At 39.8% G+C, this 17892-nt stretch overlaps 1 protein-coding gene across 2 annotated transcripts in view; it reads left to right on the forward strand.

The window, feature by feature from the left end:
• The first annotated feature begins 2154 nt into the window (after positions 1-2154).
• Positions 2155-17892, forward strand: part of LOC123313507 (alpha-2C adrenergic receptor) — a 128450-nt gene continuing 112712 nt past the window's right edge. For both annotated transcript variants that reach the window (XM_044898421.1, XR_006537745.1), the window contains exon 1: positions 2155-3052. In XM_044898421.1, the coding sequence (XP_044754356.1) occupies positions 2453-3052 (600 nt within the window). In that variant the 5' untranslated portion in view covers positions 2155-2452. The remainder of the gene's footprint in view (positions 3053-17892) is intronic.

Consider the following 17892-nt stretch of genomic DNA (forward strand, 5'->3'; position numbering starts at 1 on the left):
AACCTCATTAAAATCCAGGAGTAAGAAATCTCCACTATTCTCAATTTCTTACGTTTCTTCTCGGCATATTTTCAAAGCAAAGGCTCCTTTACAACGAAAGAAATTATTCTGGAGCGTTGTTCAGTAATAACTTGTGTGAAAAAGCCGAGAGGTACCTAGTTTCTGTGCTACTATTCATTCCACATTTTAATCCGTTAATTCCAAATGGCCGCACCAAGCGAATGCCTTGGCCTCTGAGACGAGCAAAAACCTCCCTTATTCACGCCGAATAATGAAAACTAAAACCTTCATTTTCTAACCTTCAATTCGGGCAATCCGAAAAGTTTTCCAGTTATAGCTCTTACGCTCGACGAGGGGGCCAAAGAAGTTGGGTGAAAATTGAATTCGGGAACTTTTTTTAAATAAACACTACACCCAACTCGCCAAATTCAAGTTGTTGTTCGGATGTCTTTTCTTCCTCACTCGGCAAATCACGAAATATATACTATTATCCAGGGCGCTAAATTGCTTTAAGTTTCCACTTCCGCAAAGAATATTCTTCCTACCCGAGAATCTGGTTCTTGCCATTCTGGTGGAATAAAAACTCGGCGTTTCTATTTTTGGACAGTATGGTGGTGTAGTTTTATAGAAAAAGTTGGGATATCTTCGACCTTACGTGATTTCAATAGAATTTAGAGCTTTGGAGATTGAAAATCGAGCTATTTTTGAGGGAAGAATGATTCAAAATTCACCCCATACCACAAAAAAAAAATAGGTATGGGTTTTCAAGTCAATTTAGTGAATAATATTGAATTGATGTGGGCCATACCATACTATACCTGAAATTACCCATTTTCCAGTAGGTTGCGTCATTAATCCACTTCAAGAATTTTTGCACGCTTGCTCCTAGGAATGAGAGCATTTGTCTGTGATTTCAAGACATGATTGTTGCCTATCGAAATCAGAACCAAGAAGTAGAGACGCCATAGGTTACTGATTCTTCATTTTGGAGGGATTTGTCGACTCCATCTGGCAGATCCTCCAAGGAGAAGATGTTTGTAATGGAGTTAGATTCTATCTAACAACGTTAGCATTCATATTTGAAAGCTTGATAGAGCTAGAAGATCAACTTAGTTGCCTGTAGATTATCCTACCATAATAAGCACCAGCTAAAGGGAGACAACTCAAGCTTCCGTGCTATCTATCATCATCTACCATCTACCTGAAAATGAAAGAGATTCCGCCCATACTCTAGAAGAACTACCAGAATGTTGACGGAAGTCCAAGATCATAAACTTGACGCCACGGATTGTCAATGTCATAAAGCTGACAACAAGGTTCAAACCCTCACAAAAATCAACTGATACAGGAACTCTTTTGAGGGATACCAGCAAAGGGAGTGGATGTTGGAATTTTTGAACAGATTCACCTTGAAAGATAAAGAACATTTGCACATCGATAGACTTGTTTATTCTCATTTGAGATTTACAAGCAAAAGTCGAGGACTAAATGCACATTGTACCATTTCTAGGTCCTGGAAGCATAATTGTATATGACTCCCTAAGAGTAAGGGTGGTAAAGAGGCTGCTTATGGTATGAGATATATTTAAAAACATTTCTGCATGGACCTAGTCTTGTTCTCCAAGGTTGAAGGGCTATAAGAAAGCCTGCCTTTGTGCCAGCAAAACTGTGGAAATGATTCTTTCCACACATAAACCCATCCTAATCCTAATCTATTGAGTTATACAAACCTTTTCACAGGATACCATCTGTGACGATTTATATCGAATATGTTCAGCTGTTCACCGAACAGCAAATGATCAAACGATTTGCCCCCAGCCTTGGAGATTCCTGGAATTTTTCCTTTCCTTCCCGATTCATCCTTTCTCCTCCAAGACGTCAGCGGACCTCGTGCACCTCGCCGGACATTAGCATAACCACTTCAAGCCTCGCTCCTATCTCCGGATCAAACGGCCGGTCGAATAAACAAGGTGGAGGCAGAGCAGCAGCAGCAGTAGAAGCAGAGGCCTCATAACTATTTCAGCTGATATTTATCCACGATTAGACGCGAAGAGAAGCTGCATGAGGAGGACGCGAAGCGGGATGAGGCGGCATCACGCATGCCTACGTCCAGGCCTGTAGCTTGCGTTCGCTCACAGTGTGCGGTAGCGCGTATAGGCGTTAACATGCCCCGCTGTCAAAACGCTGGCGAGCCCAGAAAATACGCCGGCTGCCACACGAGCCACCTCGGTGGCCAAGTCCCTCTAACATTCTAAAAAAATAATTAGTAGTTAAGTGTTTTAATGGGTAGGGCATGATTTCATGGTACTTTTTCAGTTCAATCGTTAAACGCCCACACGGGCCATTGATTCGGGTTTAAACGGGTTTAAATGTACATAAAGTGATTAGGGACCAAACAGTTAACGTGTTTCAAGTGTATTGTAACCATTAGGATTAAGCGTCTCAGTTGACCATGGCGCTGGCTAATGTAACCCCTCACGCTGCCATGGCCGTTGAAGATATTCTCATGCTCTTCGAAAACTCCACTTCTAACAGTTCCAATAACACCATAGCCATAGCTCATTATCCCAGTGGCTATGGGTTGCCTCAAATAGTTGTGGCCTCGATAGTCGCTACTATCCTCATGATCATAGTCGTAGTAGGTAACATGCTCGTTATAATAGCCATAACCACTGAGAAATCCCTCAAGAGCATCCAGAACTGGTTCATCGGTTCTTTGGCTGTCGCTGATTTCTTCCTGGGGCTTATAATCATGCCGTTTTCGCTCGCTAACGAACTGATGGGGTACTGGATTTTCGGTACCTGGTGGTGCGATATACATTCCGCGATGGACGTGTTGCTGAGCACTGCCTCGATTATGAACCTGTGTTTGATATCGCTGGACAGGTACTGGAGCATCACGCAGGCTGTGGAGTACTTGAAGAAGAGAACCCCAGTCAGAGCTATTGTTATGATTGCAGCTGTTTGGATTCTGTCTGCGCTGATTTGTATACCGCCACTTCTTGGTTGGAAAGTGGAGAGGACGGAAGAGGAGCAATACCCTCAGTGTCAGGTAGGAATTTGAAGGCTTGAAATGTATTCTTTCAGGGTATTTGAAGCCCAAACCTACAGTTCGAAGATAACTTAAGGAATATATTTGGTATCGACATGGGGAGGGCTTTGACGAGGAGAAGAAGCTTCATAACAAGATCAGTCACTTATTCTGATAATGAATTAGCCCAACATTGTCCAATATTTCTAAAACTACCGATGCAATCAAGTTTGAAAAAGGTGCTGTGTGCCAAAACCATTTTTGAAGGTTCATGCCTAATTTGTGTCCAATCCTAGGCTCATTTGTTATCATTTTTTATCCCGGATGATCTCAGTGTTTTTTTTTGAAGAGTATCCTGATTATTCTTCACAGGACTTAGTTTCGCAATCGAGATATTGCATGTGGTTTTCGTTCTGTTGAAAAAAGAATTTGAAAGAAATCAGAAAATTCCCTGAAAAATATCGAATTTTGATAAATAGGATTTGGAAAAGAAGAAGAGATTCGTAATCAAGACAATTATTTCCTAAATCTATAGAAAACAAACACGAATATAACATCCCTAGTCAGCAAAATCCATTTCTCCCACCTGTTAAGCCTGAGAGAGTCCCTGCTTCGTCACCAAATAAACACTTCTGCTCATATCCCAACTTCCCCCTCCATCCCATCAAAATTCAAATTGTGATTGTTGGAAGAAGATCGCGTGGGAATATTGTTCGAAATAAAATATTTACCTTCACTCCTGTACAAGTATTTGTACCAACTCGTCAGCCAATCTAACGCGAGGAGCAGTCGGTTTAATTGAAAAACGATAAAATTGGAGCGGTATTGGCGAGAGCAACGTCTGCCATCGGAGGAGTGGAATGAGGAAATGGGAGACGCGCAGTTAATGAAAAAATGTCACTTAGAAATCAATGAGTGTGACTCGAGAGCTACTTACCTTTCGTGGGAGTCCTTTAGAGGTGGAGAGATAAAACTACCGAGAGGAGACTTAGAACAAACAGAGGGCGAACGGAGTATATTGGAAAATCGAGCCTCTCGCACGAAGGGCCAATTTTTTCATGATTGCTGCTTAGGGTGTCACTTTCGCGATGCCTGTATGGAGATTCTGCTCGGAGAGTCCTTTAAATCAACTACAAGGTCGTCTATCGTGCTCGATTTGTTGGTGCAGTCCAAAAGAATAAATCAAAACGTGAAATATCGACATCTAAAATTTGCTACCTAATTTTCCAGATTTTTCCTGACCTAAGAATTTACGAAACTTACGAAAAATGAATGGAATTGGATAGACAATAGGAAATACTCCTTCTGGCAAAAATGATGTATTTTTTATGAAAATCTTTGAAACGTCACATTTTGAAATAACCATTTCCACCGTTTCCCAAAAAAATTATTTCAAGCACGTAAAAATGAAAAATAAAACTGGGTATTTAATGTTAGAAACGTTTTGTGAGAATTGTACAAGCTGGCAACATCGACTGAAATATGCCTTGATAATAAAGGACAACAAATGCATTATCTCGATGAGATAGACAAAGATGGCTGTCTATGAAGTCTGCAACGAACGAGGAAGGTCGTAAAATTTCATGGGATTTTTATGGCCGGTTGCAGTTGAAGCTCGCCAGTGAGTAAGCGCCTGTAGATCAACAGCTGTTATTTTATGAACAAGCTGATCGGACATTGTTCTTTTCATTGTCTTGTATGCGCTGTTGCCAAATCTTAAACTCCGCACAAAGCGATTTAAAATTTAAAACCCCATATTTGAAGGATGATTTTGAATAGTTTCCGCGGTGAATTTGAAAAAATCATGAATTAAACTCTTACTTATTCAGTTTAAACTTGCATAGGCAGTGATAACAGAAATTGAGGAGAATTCCCCATTCTCATGTTATGGCGTGACCATGAGTAATAGAGATGCGTTTTGGTATACTTGGTGATTCATTGGTATCCTCTATCTACCCTTAGCTTCCGCTCGTTTACCAATGAAATGAATCACCTTCTATACAGTTTTTGTCGATCCAAATGTATGTAAAAAAGGGTTCAAAATCCTCCCGTCGATGATAGAAATACACCAGCCATTTATCGCTTTTCACCATGTTCTCTCCATTCGTCCGTTGCCAGGACACTAATATATGTTTCGATCAAAAGCAATAACCAGGAACTGAAATGTGCATCCGAATCGCACTGCAACGTCGCTTTATGTCCCGGTCGTTAAACAGTTGTAAAAGGAAATGCATTTTCAATCGAGACCCGACTTCATCCCTTTAATTCCCCAGATAAAAATAATGTCGATACCGGACGCATAAAAGGCGACTTCATCAACTTCTTTATTAGAATCGCGGACATCAAATTTCAATAGGTCGATCGAATTCGAATGGGAGCTGATAACAGGGAGAAGGAAAGGAACGGGGTTATGGTTATTGAAAATTCACATCGTGGTGCCGTTTATATTTCCATATCGTTAAGTGGTCGCTTCTGGATGTATGCTGGCGTGGTGCTTTTTCCAGAGGTCTTTTCTTCTCCAATTTCTACACCTACTCATGAAGAGTTTTTTTTATGCCATTTCCCCGATGATATGGGGAATCAAAGTGACGTCGCGCACTTTACCCCGTTTAGTTAAGTGAGGTTATTATAACCAAGAAAGTGGTATCTCCACACACCACATCAAATAAGCTCTTGACTGTCTTATAATCAGGCAGTGCAATTTAAAAAATAACGTTTTGGCACATAAAAGTTGAAGTTATTTTGAATTATCTTCTTTTCAACCTTACCTATTACAATAATCTATCGATACGCCACTGCTAACGGACCCAGTTCTGTCAATTTAGCTTGACTTTGCCACCTTCTACGTCATCAACCTTCCAATCGGCTTGAAGTGAATTGCAACTTGTATCTATACCTACTCTTGATAATCACAGAGTGGTAATCTTATTTTACTATAAGTGAAATTGACTCTTCAGTATACAGAAGGTCTGCTGAGCCACTTGGCTCCGATTCTGATTCAGAATATTCACTGACAAGCCACAGATAGAAACGTAAGTTTTAGTAAAAATATAAAATGATCAGTGAAACAATAGCGACTTTGACTAATGTGAGTGAAAATGATAAATCTGAATCTGAAACTGAAGCTGTAAAAGCGGCAGTAAAAAAAAGGAGCAGCATTCACCATTGCTCCTGTAGATACATGTGGCAATACTGACGAAAATCCTGTTATTCTTTCGAAATTTAGGGAGACACAAATACCAACGGTGAAAATAATAAATAAGCCGAAATTATACCATGTTTTCATGAACATAAAAGAGTGTTAGACAAGATATTTCAAGATTTTTTTTTTCTTGACAAGAAATCTTGGTATTGGCAAAAAATTTCTTGATTACAAGACAAGATCTTGAAATTTTCAAGAAAATAAAAAACTTTGATACCACTAGCTATTTCTATTGTCTAAATATGGCTCTTTTTATATCATTTTGTAAGTCTCAAGTAAATTGCACCCTCTAATGCTCAGCAATACAAATATAAAAGAGCAAGCTAATCTCACACATGCGAAACAAGATTCACATAGTCTTCTATTGCCCTATTTGGCTGAAACAACTCCCCACAATTCGGATGAAAATAGCATCCGCATTTATATACGATCCATATTCTTCCTATCTCCGTAGGATGTGATAGACTGAGATAAACGACTCGTAGGAGATCGAGTTCAATATATTCCTCGGCATCCGTACCACACACAGGCCAATTCATCATTCAGATTACATTTTTAGCAAACCGTCAGGATTGGTATGGTAATAAATCCTGCTGCAGAATTGTATATGTCAGGAGAGGAGTACAAAACTGTGTCTGATTTTCATCAGCGGAGCTCGCAATTTTTCTTGCACTGACGGAAGGGGATAGGGTCGGAGATGGTCGTGGGTTGAAGAAGATCAAGTCTTTAGAGATGTAGAATATTTTTGTGCTGATAAGGATTTACGTTCATTGATGCAGGACCTAAGGAAATGATGCTTTGATAGTAGTCCCTCTATCTCTAGAATTACAGCAAGGAGTGAGTCCTCATCTGAGACATCTGATCTCATGAAGCTCTTAAGCATCTCGAATTAACTTGGAGGGTCGAAAAGTGTGGAATCATTTGATAGTGGCACGAGGAAGGACCAAGGGGGCCTCAAAGAAATTTCCTCGTGAATGAATGAACGTACGGGCCTCATAGAGTTCAATTCCATAAACATCGAGCTCATCTCCGACGATACGTGGAATTGTCCAAAAATGCAATACATCCCTTATCCAATGACATCGAAGTTAAAGTTGACAGCCAACGCTACAAGCCTAATCCGCATCCTGTCGAGAAGATGGAGATTTACTAGCGTTGAAAAGCGAAAAACGGAATAGCGTGTCATTTTCCGCTGTGTTACTGGATAGGATGGATATTTCCAGGCATAGTTCGCTTCTGGTAATCAATCTTAGCGCAGCAGCAATTTGCTCATCCTGCATCGACTTGTTGGAGTCGTATCTCATACAGAATTCAGGGCTGAATTTTCTGCGATTGGGGAATTGATCAATCCTGAGTGAAACGATGCGAACCTACTCGCGGGTTCACATCTTTTCCATTCTTGGTTTTCCCTTGAACATGAATCGTTATCGGTAAGGAATATTTGCTTTTTAACTAAGTGGGTAACTACTCAGCCACATTTTTTTAAACATCAGTCCTGCAGAACTGAAACTTTGAAGCTTCTATAGGGTTGGGTCGAAGATATCATCGAATGAGATTAAAGAGATGAAGTTTTCTAAAAGACAAAACCCAGACAAAACCAGAAAAAGCCATAATAATTTCACAAAATATCTTGTTCTCATGGATGTCATTTCAGAGGCGCCAATCTTCATATCATCGAAATATTTACCAAGAAATTAATGACAGATATCGAGGAACCTTCCTCATAACACTGACGAAGTTATTTCTCACTCTATCGATTGTTGGTTCAAGAATTCCATTGAAATTGATCGAATTCAAGACTTCCCGGCGGAAGATATTCCATTATTGAAATTCCCTAACAGAATCTAGTTATATAATCTCATTCATATTCCTGTGGAACAGCCTGGTCTTTTACCCAGTCCATGTCGCTCATCTTCGAGGTAGTAGGGGAGAATTTCTCGGGGTATAGGAAGCAGAATGAACGTTTCTGGTGAATTGAAAGCCTCGAGGCTAATTTCGCCACATTTGAAGTGAAATTTGTGTGGCTCACAGCCAAAAATTATCATCCCTTTTTTCTTCCAACTTTATCATCAGATGAGAATCGCCTGTCTGACAAGATTTCTCAAGTATTCGATAAGAACATTCTCATCATACCCATAATTTCTTCGCTCATAAACATATTTCCGTATGTTACAAGTTAATTGGAGGTTGGAATTTCATGGCATGTTCAAGAAACAAGCGTTTCAATGATTGCAGCTTTAGGTGAATTCGAAACTGCTCATTAGTGGGGGTTCTTTGAAATTTCATGTGGAAAATATGCAAGCCCATCCGGCTGGGTAGTTTCAAAGGTTCTCCTGGTGGGGATTAGTGGGTAAAAAAGCTGGAGAACTTCTGTGATGCGCATTCATTTCATATGTCTCTTTTTTTTCTTTTTGAGATCATGGTTGATGTATCTTGGCAGCGTAAACTTCCAGCAGTTATGTAGGTATGAATATATGCAAAAATGCAAAGTCATTCTTCCTGTGTAATAAAAGGTTTAACCAGTGAATGTTATCACCCCTTAAAAGCTTGTTTTTCTGAAAGCCCCGAAGAAAAAATAATTCTGTTGGCACTGAGATTGATGGAGACATACACGAACTTAGTATTTTCAATTTTTCAACGGAAAATTCACATTCCACCCTCAATCTGCATAGATTCAGTTATCCCCTCATCTATCGAACGGTAGAAATCTAGTATACCTCCGATTTACGGCTGTCTCTTGAGCGTAAAGGAACAATTTATAATTCAACAGTTCTGGGGCTTTTCCGTCGATCAACATCTACAAATGGATTTTTTATTGCCGAAGGATTCACCTCTATCCCATTCGATGGAGTACCTAAGTAGGTAATTCGTTAAAGACACTTTTACGATAAATTATTATCGAATTACTCCCAGCCAATCAGTGGAGTAGGACTTGTGTATCTACTGGAGAAAATTCACTTCAAGTTTTATTGCTTCCAATCGTATAGGAAAGTTACAGATAATTTAATGGGTCATTTCCGACGAATCTAAGTGAACAAAATGCATCGAGAGATTACAGAAATTAGTGGAATTTTAGCAATCTTACATTCATTCATTCATTGCTGTATTCCGTTATCAAGAATTAATCTACTAAAAGACATAAAAAAGAACAGACTTATAATTTCTTGGGGCTAATTGCGACTGTGTGCCCTCCTATGACTGAATAGACCCAACCGTGACCAACAGATCCTTCCACACTCCGGGCATGGATAGTCACCAACCAGATCTGGCCTTCCCTGAATTCTTCTCGAGTCTCCATTATAACTGTGCACCATAGATCTCCACTGTGACCTGTCTAACGCTAGTTATTCCCAGTTATGATTGGCATTAATTGATTTCAGGGATTGATGTAGAGTATCCTTAAACCGCTTATACAGGCCACCTGGTTTCCGGGCTCCCTCTGCCAATTCGCCATACAAAGCTATTTTGGAGAGTCTTGTGTCTTGCATCCTCAGAATGTGGCCGCTCTGAGTCTGGCCCTCGTTACTTGGGTCTCAATTGTTGTACAACTCGCGCGTTGCAAGACTTCTGCATTAGAAACTTTGTGGAACCATCTGATGTGCATTATCTGTCTTAGATGACGTTGTTGCGTTTGTTCCAGCTGTTTAATATGTCGCCTGTAGGGCGTCCAGCTTTCGCTTCCGTAAAAAAGCATTGGGAGGACGACTGCTTTGTATACAGCTGTCTTGGTCTTCAGATTGAGGTCGTGATTTTGAAACACTCTGTCGTTTAGCTTCCAGAATGCCCGTGATGCCGAATTGATACGGTTGTGTATTTCCCTGATTAGGTTAGCCCTAGTATTTATGAAGCTTCCTAAGTATTTGAACTGCTCGACCTGTTTTAGGGTTTCATTCTCGAGGCTGATATTTGTTTGAAGGCTTTCTGGGGGACTTACCAGCAGAGCAGGAGGCTTGTTATTATATTAGGAGACTCAAGACTGACACACTTACTTCAACAGAGAATCAACTAATGTAAAAACTACTCAAGGATCCTGAAGATGTGGCATTCTCTTATGAAAACGCGAAAACTGGGAGAAATGAGAGTGAGCAGACATTCTTTGGGAGCAAGAAGGCATTCAGGAAAGTTTTGGTGCAACTGCAAATGTTTATTGAAGTTACTGTAAACATAACACTCTGGTGGAGCCACCTGCTATCAAACCGTGGACCTTAACTGAGTAATCTGAGTATCTACCAAGTCGATATTCGCAACCGAACAAAATTTAACGTTTTCCATCACGAAATTTTTCCACATCCTCGCTTCAAGCTCACCGAAAACGGGGATTCTTCTCGATCAAAGCAAAGACAGTTTATCTCGGTAATAAAATTTGAAATTCAGATAGCCGAGTGGTACCGAATTCTAATCGGACTTAATTTTAACATATATATGAGTTGGGGAGCAGTAGTCGTAGAAACGGGAACCGGCGCTAAGGAATCACGTGGGAATTCAAGAACAGGGCTCCCCGAACGTCAGCTGCGGAGTTAATAGGTGGAGAAAAGTAGGATGGCAAATTATGGACCAGGACTGGAGGGGTTTCGAAATAAATTAGCAAGATTGAAGGACCTTTTTTATTCTTGCCAACTTCTGGCACAAAGGAAGGGGATTAATTAGTCTGATTTCTCCCCGCTTCGCTATCTACATTGTAGAAGTTCTCAGAATGGTAGCAGTCATCAGCGATTTGTGTTTTCGAAATAACTCGATCTGCGATAACTTCGGAGACGATCAGGATACACCGTTTGGCTGGATCTTCCAAGCTTCCTTGTTGAATCTGATAAATATGAATATTAATTTGTTGATTTTTCGTTTAAATTATTGATTCACTTGCTTTGATACTTCCATACTGTATAAATTTGACGCAGAACCAACAAATAATGTGATATTCTCTCGTATCTTCACGTAGTAAACCGTTGTAGAATTCAATAAATCGATCGATCAGAAATTTTCATTGAACTCAACTCAGTAAGTTATAGAAGCAGAAGATGTAAGCAAAGAATATATTTTAATAACCCATAATATTGGAGTAGGAATAACATAGTAAATTCGAAGATGCTTGTTTATTTTTAAAACCGGCGAATGTGAATATTTTTATTATTTGAGCACTTGTTTGAGTGAATCCATCAATTTGTTCGAGATCAGAAGTGAGTGATTAATTGGAATATCATTTTTTCCGGAAATCGATCATGAATAATTTTGGTTCAGATTATTTTCAGAGCATGATGACGCAGCTGAGAAGTTATAAATACTCTGATAGTGAAAACCTGGATAATTCTGAAGAAACGATATGTATCTCTACCTTTGAAATTTGAATGGAACACATAATTTTGAGCTCATAATATGTCACATGACCTTTGGAGAACTATAACCATTTCGCTGAGGCAAAACCCATTATTTTCTCGATTAAAATACACTACCACACATATTGTTAACTTTCCAGTCCCCTGGAGCTCTTCATCATCTATTCACATCCATTAAATTTTCATTTCCATTAAAATTTTCAACCGACCAAACTCGATTCTTCGAAACCACAAAAATATTCTGGGTATGAACCGTGACAAACAAAACATAATTGGTTCATTATATCGGTTTTGTTAACGTTATACGCGGATATTTCAAAAGCTCTATTTTTGGACCGCTGGACCTGAAACAAATCATGTTTGACAGTCGATAGCGCTGCTAAGCATGAAAGACATGCCTACGATATGAGACACAATGAATTCCCCAGTACTCAAATTCAAGAAGAATGTAGGTACAAATCCTTGCTTAAGAAAAATTCAAAGATGTAGTTTCAAATAGCAATCACGTATATGCTTAAAAACACAGACATGATTAAGGCAATATTTCTTTCAGATCGCTGCAATCTCAAAATTTATCTCGGAGATGGAGCATCCTTCGATAGGGTATATATCATTTAATTCCTCTGGATAATAGTAGGATTTATCGTTGTTATGCGATTCATGCTCTGCAGAAGAAGGATTGCACAAGGTTTGTCGTTGAAGATTTGTTGCATGGATCAGGAAATTGGGTCGTATTGAAAGAGCACTAAAAATAAAAGGAGTTCGATAGATACTTGAGTGAAATCTGACGTCTATTATCAAGACCGAATGGAAATAATTGGGTATAACTTCGTTTTATTACAAGATATGGCAATCCACTAAAGGTTCACAGCATCTACGAAGGGTAGTTTATACCTCAAAGTGTCCCAAACATATACTCGTTTTGATCAAGAAATCAGATTCATACTCAGCCAGAATCCCTTGTCAATTAACCAGACTGGCCAGCAAAAAAAATCATCAGGAGGCATCAGTGATCTCAGCAGTTTAGTAATCCAGTTTCAGCTTCCGGATGAACTGAAACCCTGCAATTTTTTCCCTTTCCATAGATGCCTCCCTTCGGTTATTTATGGTCAGCCCCAAGATGATTGTGCTCCTGGAACTCTGTAAATTGAAGAGGATTTTTCAATGTTTCCATTGAACACAAAACCCCAGTCGATTTATGGGACACGCTGAGCTAAGATTTGTAAAAACGCAGGAGGTGAAGGTCGGACAGATTCCAATAATGTTTCATACCCGCGTCGGAGGACTTCTTTCTACCTGTGGTTAATTAGATTTGGAACTTGGTTGTTCAATTTAGGTCGTGAAGCATCTGAAAAACAACACCTTCATCAATTATATACTTTTTCAGGGAGAAGATTTCAACTTGGATATGGTGATTTGATATTCATCTTATATTCGTTTCATTTTCCACGCGTTTCTACAAGAAAATCAACGTAAACATATTCTGAACCTTGAAATTTCATCGAGGTCGTTCTACGGTTCAGTATCTCTAGTTTCGAATAAATTTCATCTAGCAGTTCGCGAATTCTCGATTCTGTCAACAAAGTGCATGCGATAATGCACACTAAATTATCAATTTTCCATCATGAGCCTGATGAAGAACCCCGATTCAGCTCGGATTCAATAAAGATTTAATCTTGCGGAAATTTTAGCTCGCATAGAATTTCGCCCAAGTTAATGAAGCTGAATATTTTCATGATCCCGGATAAATTTCGAATGGGCGAGGAATATGAAGTTACTTATTCTTACCGAAGATATCAGAGAATTCTCGTGACAAATGCGTCTTCGAATTATTCAAATGAAGCCCCTGGTTCGGAAAAATCCGAAAGTTTCGAGTTCAACTACAAATTGGATGCGGACCAAATCAGATTCCAGTTATATATTTGGAAGTTTCACAACAGGAGAAGTTCGGGTATGAAAGTATGATGTGAATGAGAGCATTTCTTTTCACGCAAAGTTCCTTTATGCCCCAGCGATGCTGGAATAAATTTCGAATGTTATCGATAATAACACGACGAAAGGTTATGGCATGTATACATACAGGGTGAGTCATCCACTTGTACGAATATTTTAACAGCAGATTCTTGGGGTCAAAAGAATCATGGTATGGGAAAAAAGTGTTTCTTTTGACCTCAAGAATGTACTGTTGTAATATTTGTAAGAGTCAAAGACTCACCCTGTATATAGAGTGAGAGCCAGCCTTCTACTCGAATAAAATGCGGAATAGGCCTTTGAAAACTTTTAGAACAGAAATCTTCCCCTCGTCGATGGAATCTGAGGGGTCTCAAAAGATTACGGGATCAATACTCACTAAACAATTTTCATTTCTCTTCCTTCAGCATAGCAGGACATAATTGGACGAAAGAGATGCATTAGGGGCATTTTGCTCCAACTTCTTCCTAAAAATCATTTACCTCTCTCGCAGCGTTGAGTCTGGGGAATAACATAGGCTGAACTCCATCTGTGACGTAGGAAAAAAGTTCCCTTGGAACTCGGGTAATTCAGTTACCGTTCTGGATGTTTGACCGTTTCTCGTATGAAACTGATCGAATTGGTTATGTCCCCGGCTGGCGAACTTGAAAAATTTCGATATGATGCTGTCTACATTTCGATTATACAGGGTGAGTTTTCGACTAGTAAAAATATTTTAACAGTACCTAGATTCTTGAGGTCAACACTTTTTTCCTATACCATTTTTGACGATTCGGCCCTGATAAAAATATATAGGCATTTAAAGTTTTCATAATGAGCTGTGCCACCTCTGGAAAAACAAAATTACCTTCAGAATAACTTGCTAAATCTGTGACACTACACATCTGTGAATCCTTTAAACATAGTTGTATTCAGCTAAAGCATCCAATTCTTCAAATTCCACAGATAATTGTTAATTTTTGAACATCCAATTCTTTTTATTTTCTAGTAGGTGCTGTTGCCAAATTGTGAACTAGAAACGGAGCTATTTGAATTTTAAAACCTCATATTTGAAGAATGATTTTGAATAGTTTCCGCGGTGCATTTGAGAAATTTACGAATGAAACTCATAATTATTCAGTTTAAACTTGCATAATGCTGTGATAACCCAAATTGAGCAGAATTCCCCATTAAAGAGCACCGAATGATCTCATATTTTTTTGTAAATTGGCATTGTATGGCTGCGGGATCCTTCATGAACACATTGGGATGTTGTTAAACATATTCTACCTCTGTTGACGAAATACGCCAGGCTAAAGTTCACAGTTTTTTACGACAACACGCCGAGAATATTTTAACACGAGCCTACAACGCGCAGCATCCCCTGATGGACCGCACGTTCCGCCGTATGAAAAATTGCACCGCGTTCCATTAAACTTCAATGTTTTATTAGTCAGATAACTACCATGTCCGCCAACTGAAGATAAGGCCCAGCCGGCAACATGAATGATTCAAGGAAAATTAAATTTTCATAATTCTGGTTGTCGTATATGAATGGTAGGGGTGAGTTGTTCTGATTTATGCCAGCCCTCTCCCATTCATCTCGATGTTTGAGCGTTCAACGGACCAAACAGCGGGTTCCTTTCATCTGGACCTTTCAGAGTTACGCAGGCAACTTCCTCTGGTTAAGACGCCATATTGTATTCGACTCGCATTTCGGAATTGCTGCGGATTAAACGAATGATAAACAGTCCTGATGTGGAAGTTTGCTGCTTATAATTTAGTGGCGGTTTGGTAGATGTGCTTTGTGTGTTTAGGACGTTTATAGCGTCCAGTTTTGGCGAAACGTGGTTTCATGCTGGAGATCTCTGTGCATCGGAGTGGGATTGATAAAAACGATATCAGAAATGACTCAGAATTCCTCCCACCACTCGCTATATGCCGAAAAGCCCTTTTGCTGTAACTTTTACATTTTTTATAACCCGCTGAAACTCTCAATCGACTCTGCACCTGCAATTGAAAGATGTGTTGAAATGAACCTGTAAATATCAATCATTCTGAAAGGGTACTTCCGCCTCAGGACCACCAGAAACTGGTAGTTCTGACCAGTCCACCAAATTTAGCCACGGTGGACCTAATTTTCACACTGCGACAGCTGCAAGAGAACAACCATAATGGCTCTACAACCGACCATTTTTTAACCAACTCTGAAATAAAACAAGGCTGCGTCTTAGCGCCTGTACTATTCAATATTTTCGCCATAGCTGTCTCGATAATTTCTGATATGAGTATGCTTGTAATAGGAGTTGGAATAAGCAGATTTGATGGAGGCCTATTTAACCTGAAGCGCCTCAGAGCAAAAACCCGTTCAAAGTTTATCACGGAACTTCAATATGAAGACGACTGCGCACTTATCGCTAGCAGCCCAGAGGATCTACAGATAATGCTGGACACCTATAAACATATATACGAAGCTTTAGGCCTTAGACTCAATATGGACAAAACCAAAATCCTGGTAAGTCCGCCAGAAAGCCTTCAAACACATATCAGACTGGAGAATAAAACTCTAGAACAGGTCGAGCAGTACAAATACTTCACAAATACTAGGGCTAACCTAGACACGGAAATACACAACCGTATCAATTCGGCATTACGGGCATTCTGGAAGCTAAAGGACAGAGTGTTTCAAAATCACGACCTGAAGACCAAGACAGCTATTTACGCTTCTTTACGGAAGCGAAAGCTGGACGCCCTACAGGCGACATATTAAACAGCTTGAACAAACGTCATCTAAGACAGATAATGCACATCACATGGTTCCACAAAGTTTCGAATGCAGAAGTCTTGCAACGCGCGAGTTGTACAGCAATTGGGACTTAAGTAACGAGAGCCCGACTCAGATAGAGCGGCCACATTCTGAGGATGTAAGACACAAGACTCCCCAAAATAGCTCTGTATGGCGAATTCACAGAGGGAGCCCGGAAACCAGGAGGCCAGTATAAGCGCTTTAAGGATTCACTACATCAATCCCTAAAATCAGTTAATGCCAATCATAAATGGGAACAACTAGCGTTAAACAGGTCACAGTGGAGTTATATGGTGCACAGTTATAATGGAGACTCGAGAAGAATACAGCGGCTGCCAGATCTGGTTGGTGACTATCCATGCCCGGAGTGTGGAAGGATCTGTAGGTCACGGTTGGGTCTCTTCAGTCACAGGAGGGCACACTGTCGCAATCAACCTTATAAATTATAAGTCTGTTCTTTTTTTTGTCTTTTTGTAGATTTATTCCCGGTAACGGGATACAGCAATGAATGAATCAATCAGAAACTCGCCCTGATGAGATACCTTTCTAGGGGTGAGCTCTGAGTGGGTAACAATGATACAAAAGCTCGAGAAACCCCTAAAAAAATCCACTTTCCCCAATAGCCCTCCGATTAAATCCCCTACAATACTTACCATGAGTGTTCCACCAACAACGAAGTAGGTACACCCATTCTCATCTAGCTACGCATGGAGGTAATCAAGTACTTTATTAAAATACGCACCTGGTTCGCTGTATCCGCACTGCATTTCCACTTGATTATCAGAAACTTCGTTGTGTTTCCACCAGCGGCCCCGTTTCATTATTCAGCGGGGCTTAGCATCCCCTAATGAGTGGTTATTGTGATTTGTTGTTCCAGAAAACCACAAATATCGCCGTTTCATAAATTGTTTGATTCTTAATTCATGAGCTGAACGGGAATGTGAAATTTAATCGGAAATAGGATTGCGAGGATCCGCTTTTTCCTCGCTCTTCTTCCCTTCCGTGCAGATTTAATTTTTGTTTTATTATTGTTCGAGTGCAACATTTGGACGGGAATTCAAACGCAAAGCTGGATTTGCGAAATGAGCTCTGCAATTATTTTTCACCACTAGGATTGGGCCCTGCATGTCGTTAGGGTTGAAATATTCCTTTTCGCTCTGCGGACTGAAAACGGATCATGATCTCATGCCCTCACTAATTCCATAGCTTATGTTAGTGATTTTGAGATTGAGGGTAAATTGTGGTTTTTGCGAGGGCTTGGAATTTTCACGATAAACGTATTCATTTCACATCGGAAAGTTTGGTATGAAAATATAGGTTTCCGAATACGCTAAATCTATTGCGAGCAATTTCTAAAGCCTATTACTCTTGGTATAGATTTTCATCTTGGAAATGGCATTTTTCAAAAATTGCAAATTTCAATCTGCGATATCTCCTGTTATATTCGCCTGATCCAATTGGGATTTTCGGTTTTATAATCAGCATTGCCAAGGCTTTCACCCAAGCACAAAAACTCGATTTCGAAAATTTCGATTTTTTGGGTCAAAAATGAGCAAGGGGTTAGACCCCCCTG

Source organism: Coccinella septempunctata, chromosome 5, assembly GCF_907165205.1.
Source record: "Coccinella septempunctata chromosome 5, icCocSept1.1, whole genome shotgun sequence".
Taxonomy (NCBI): Eukaryota; Metazoa; Arthropoda; class Insecta; order Coleoptera; family Coccinellidae; genus Coccinella; species Coccinella septempunctata.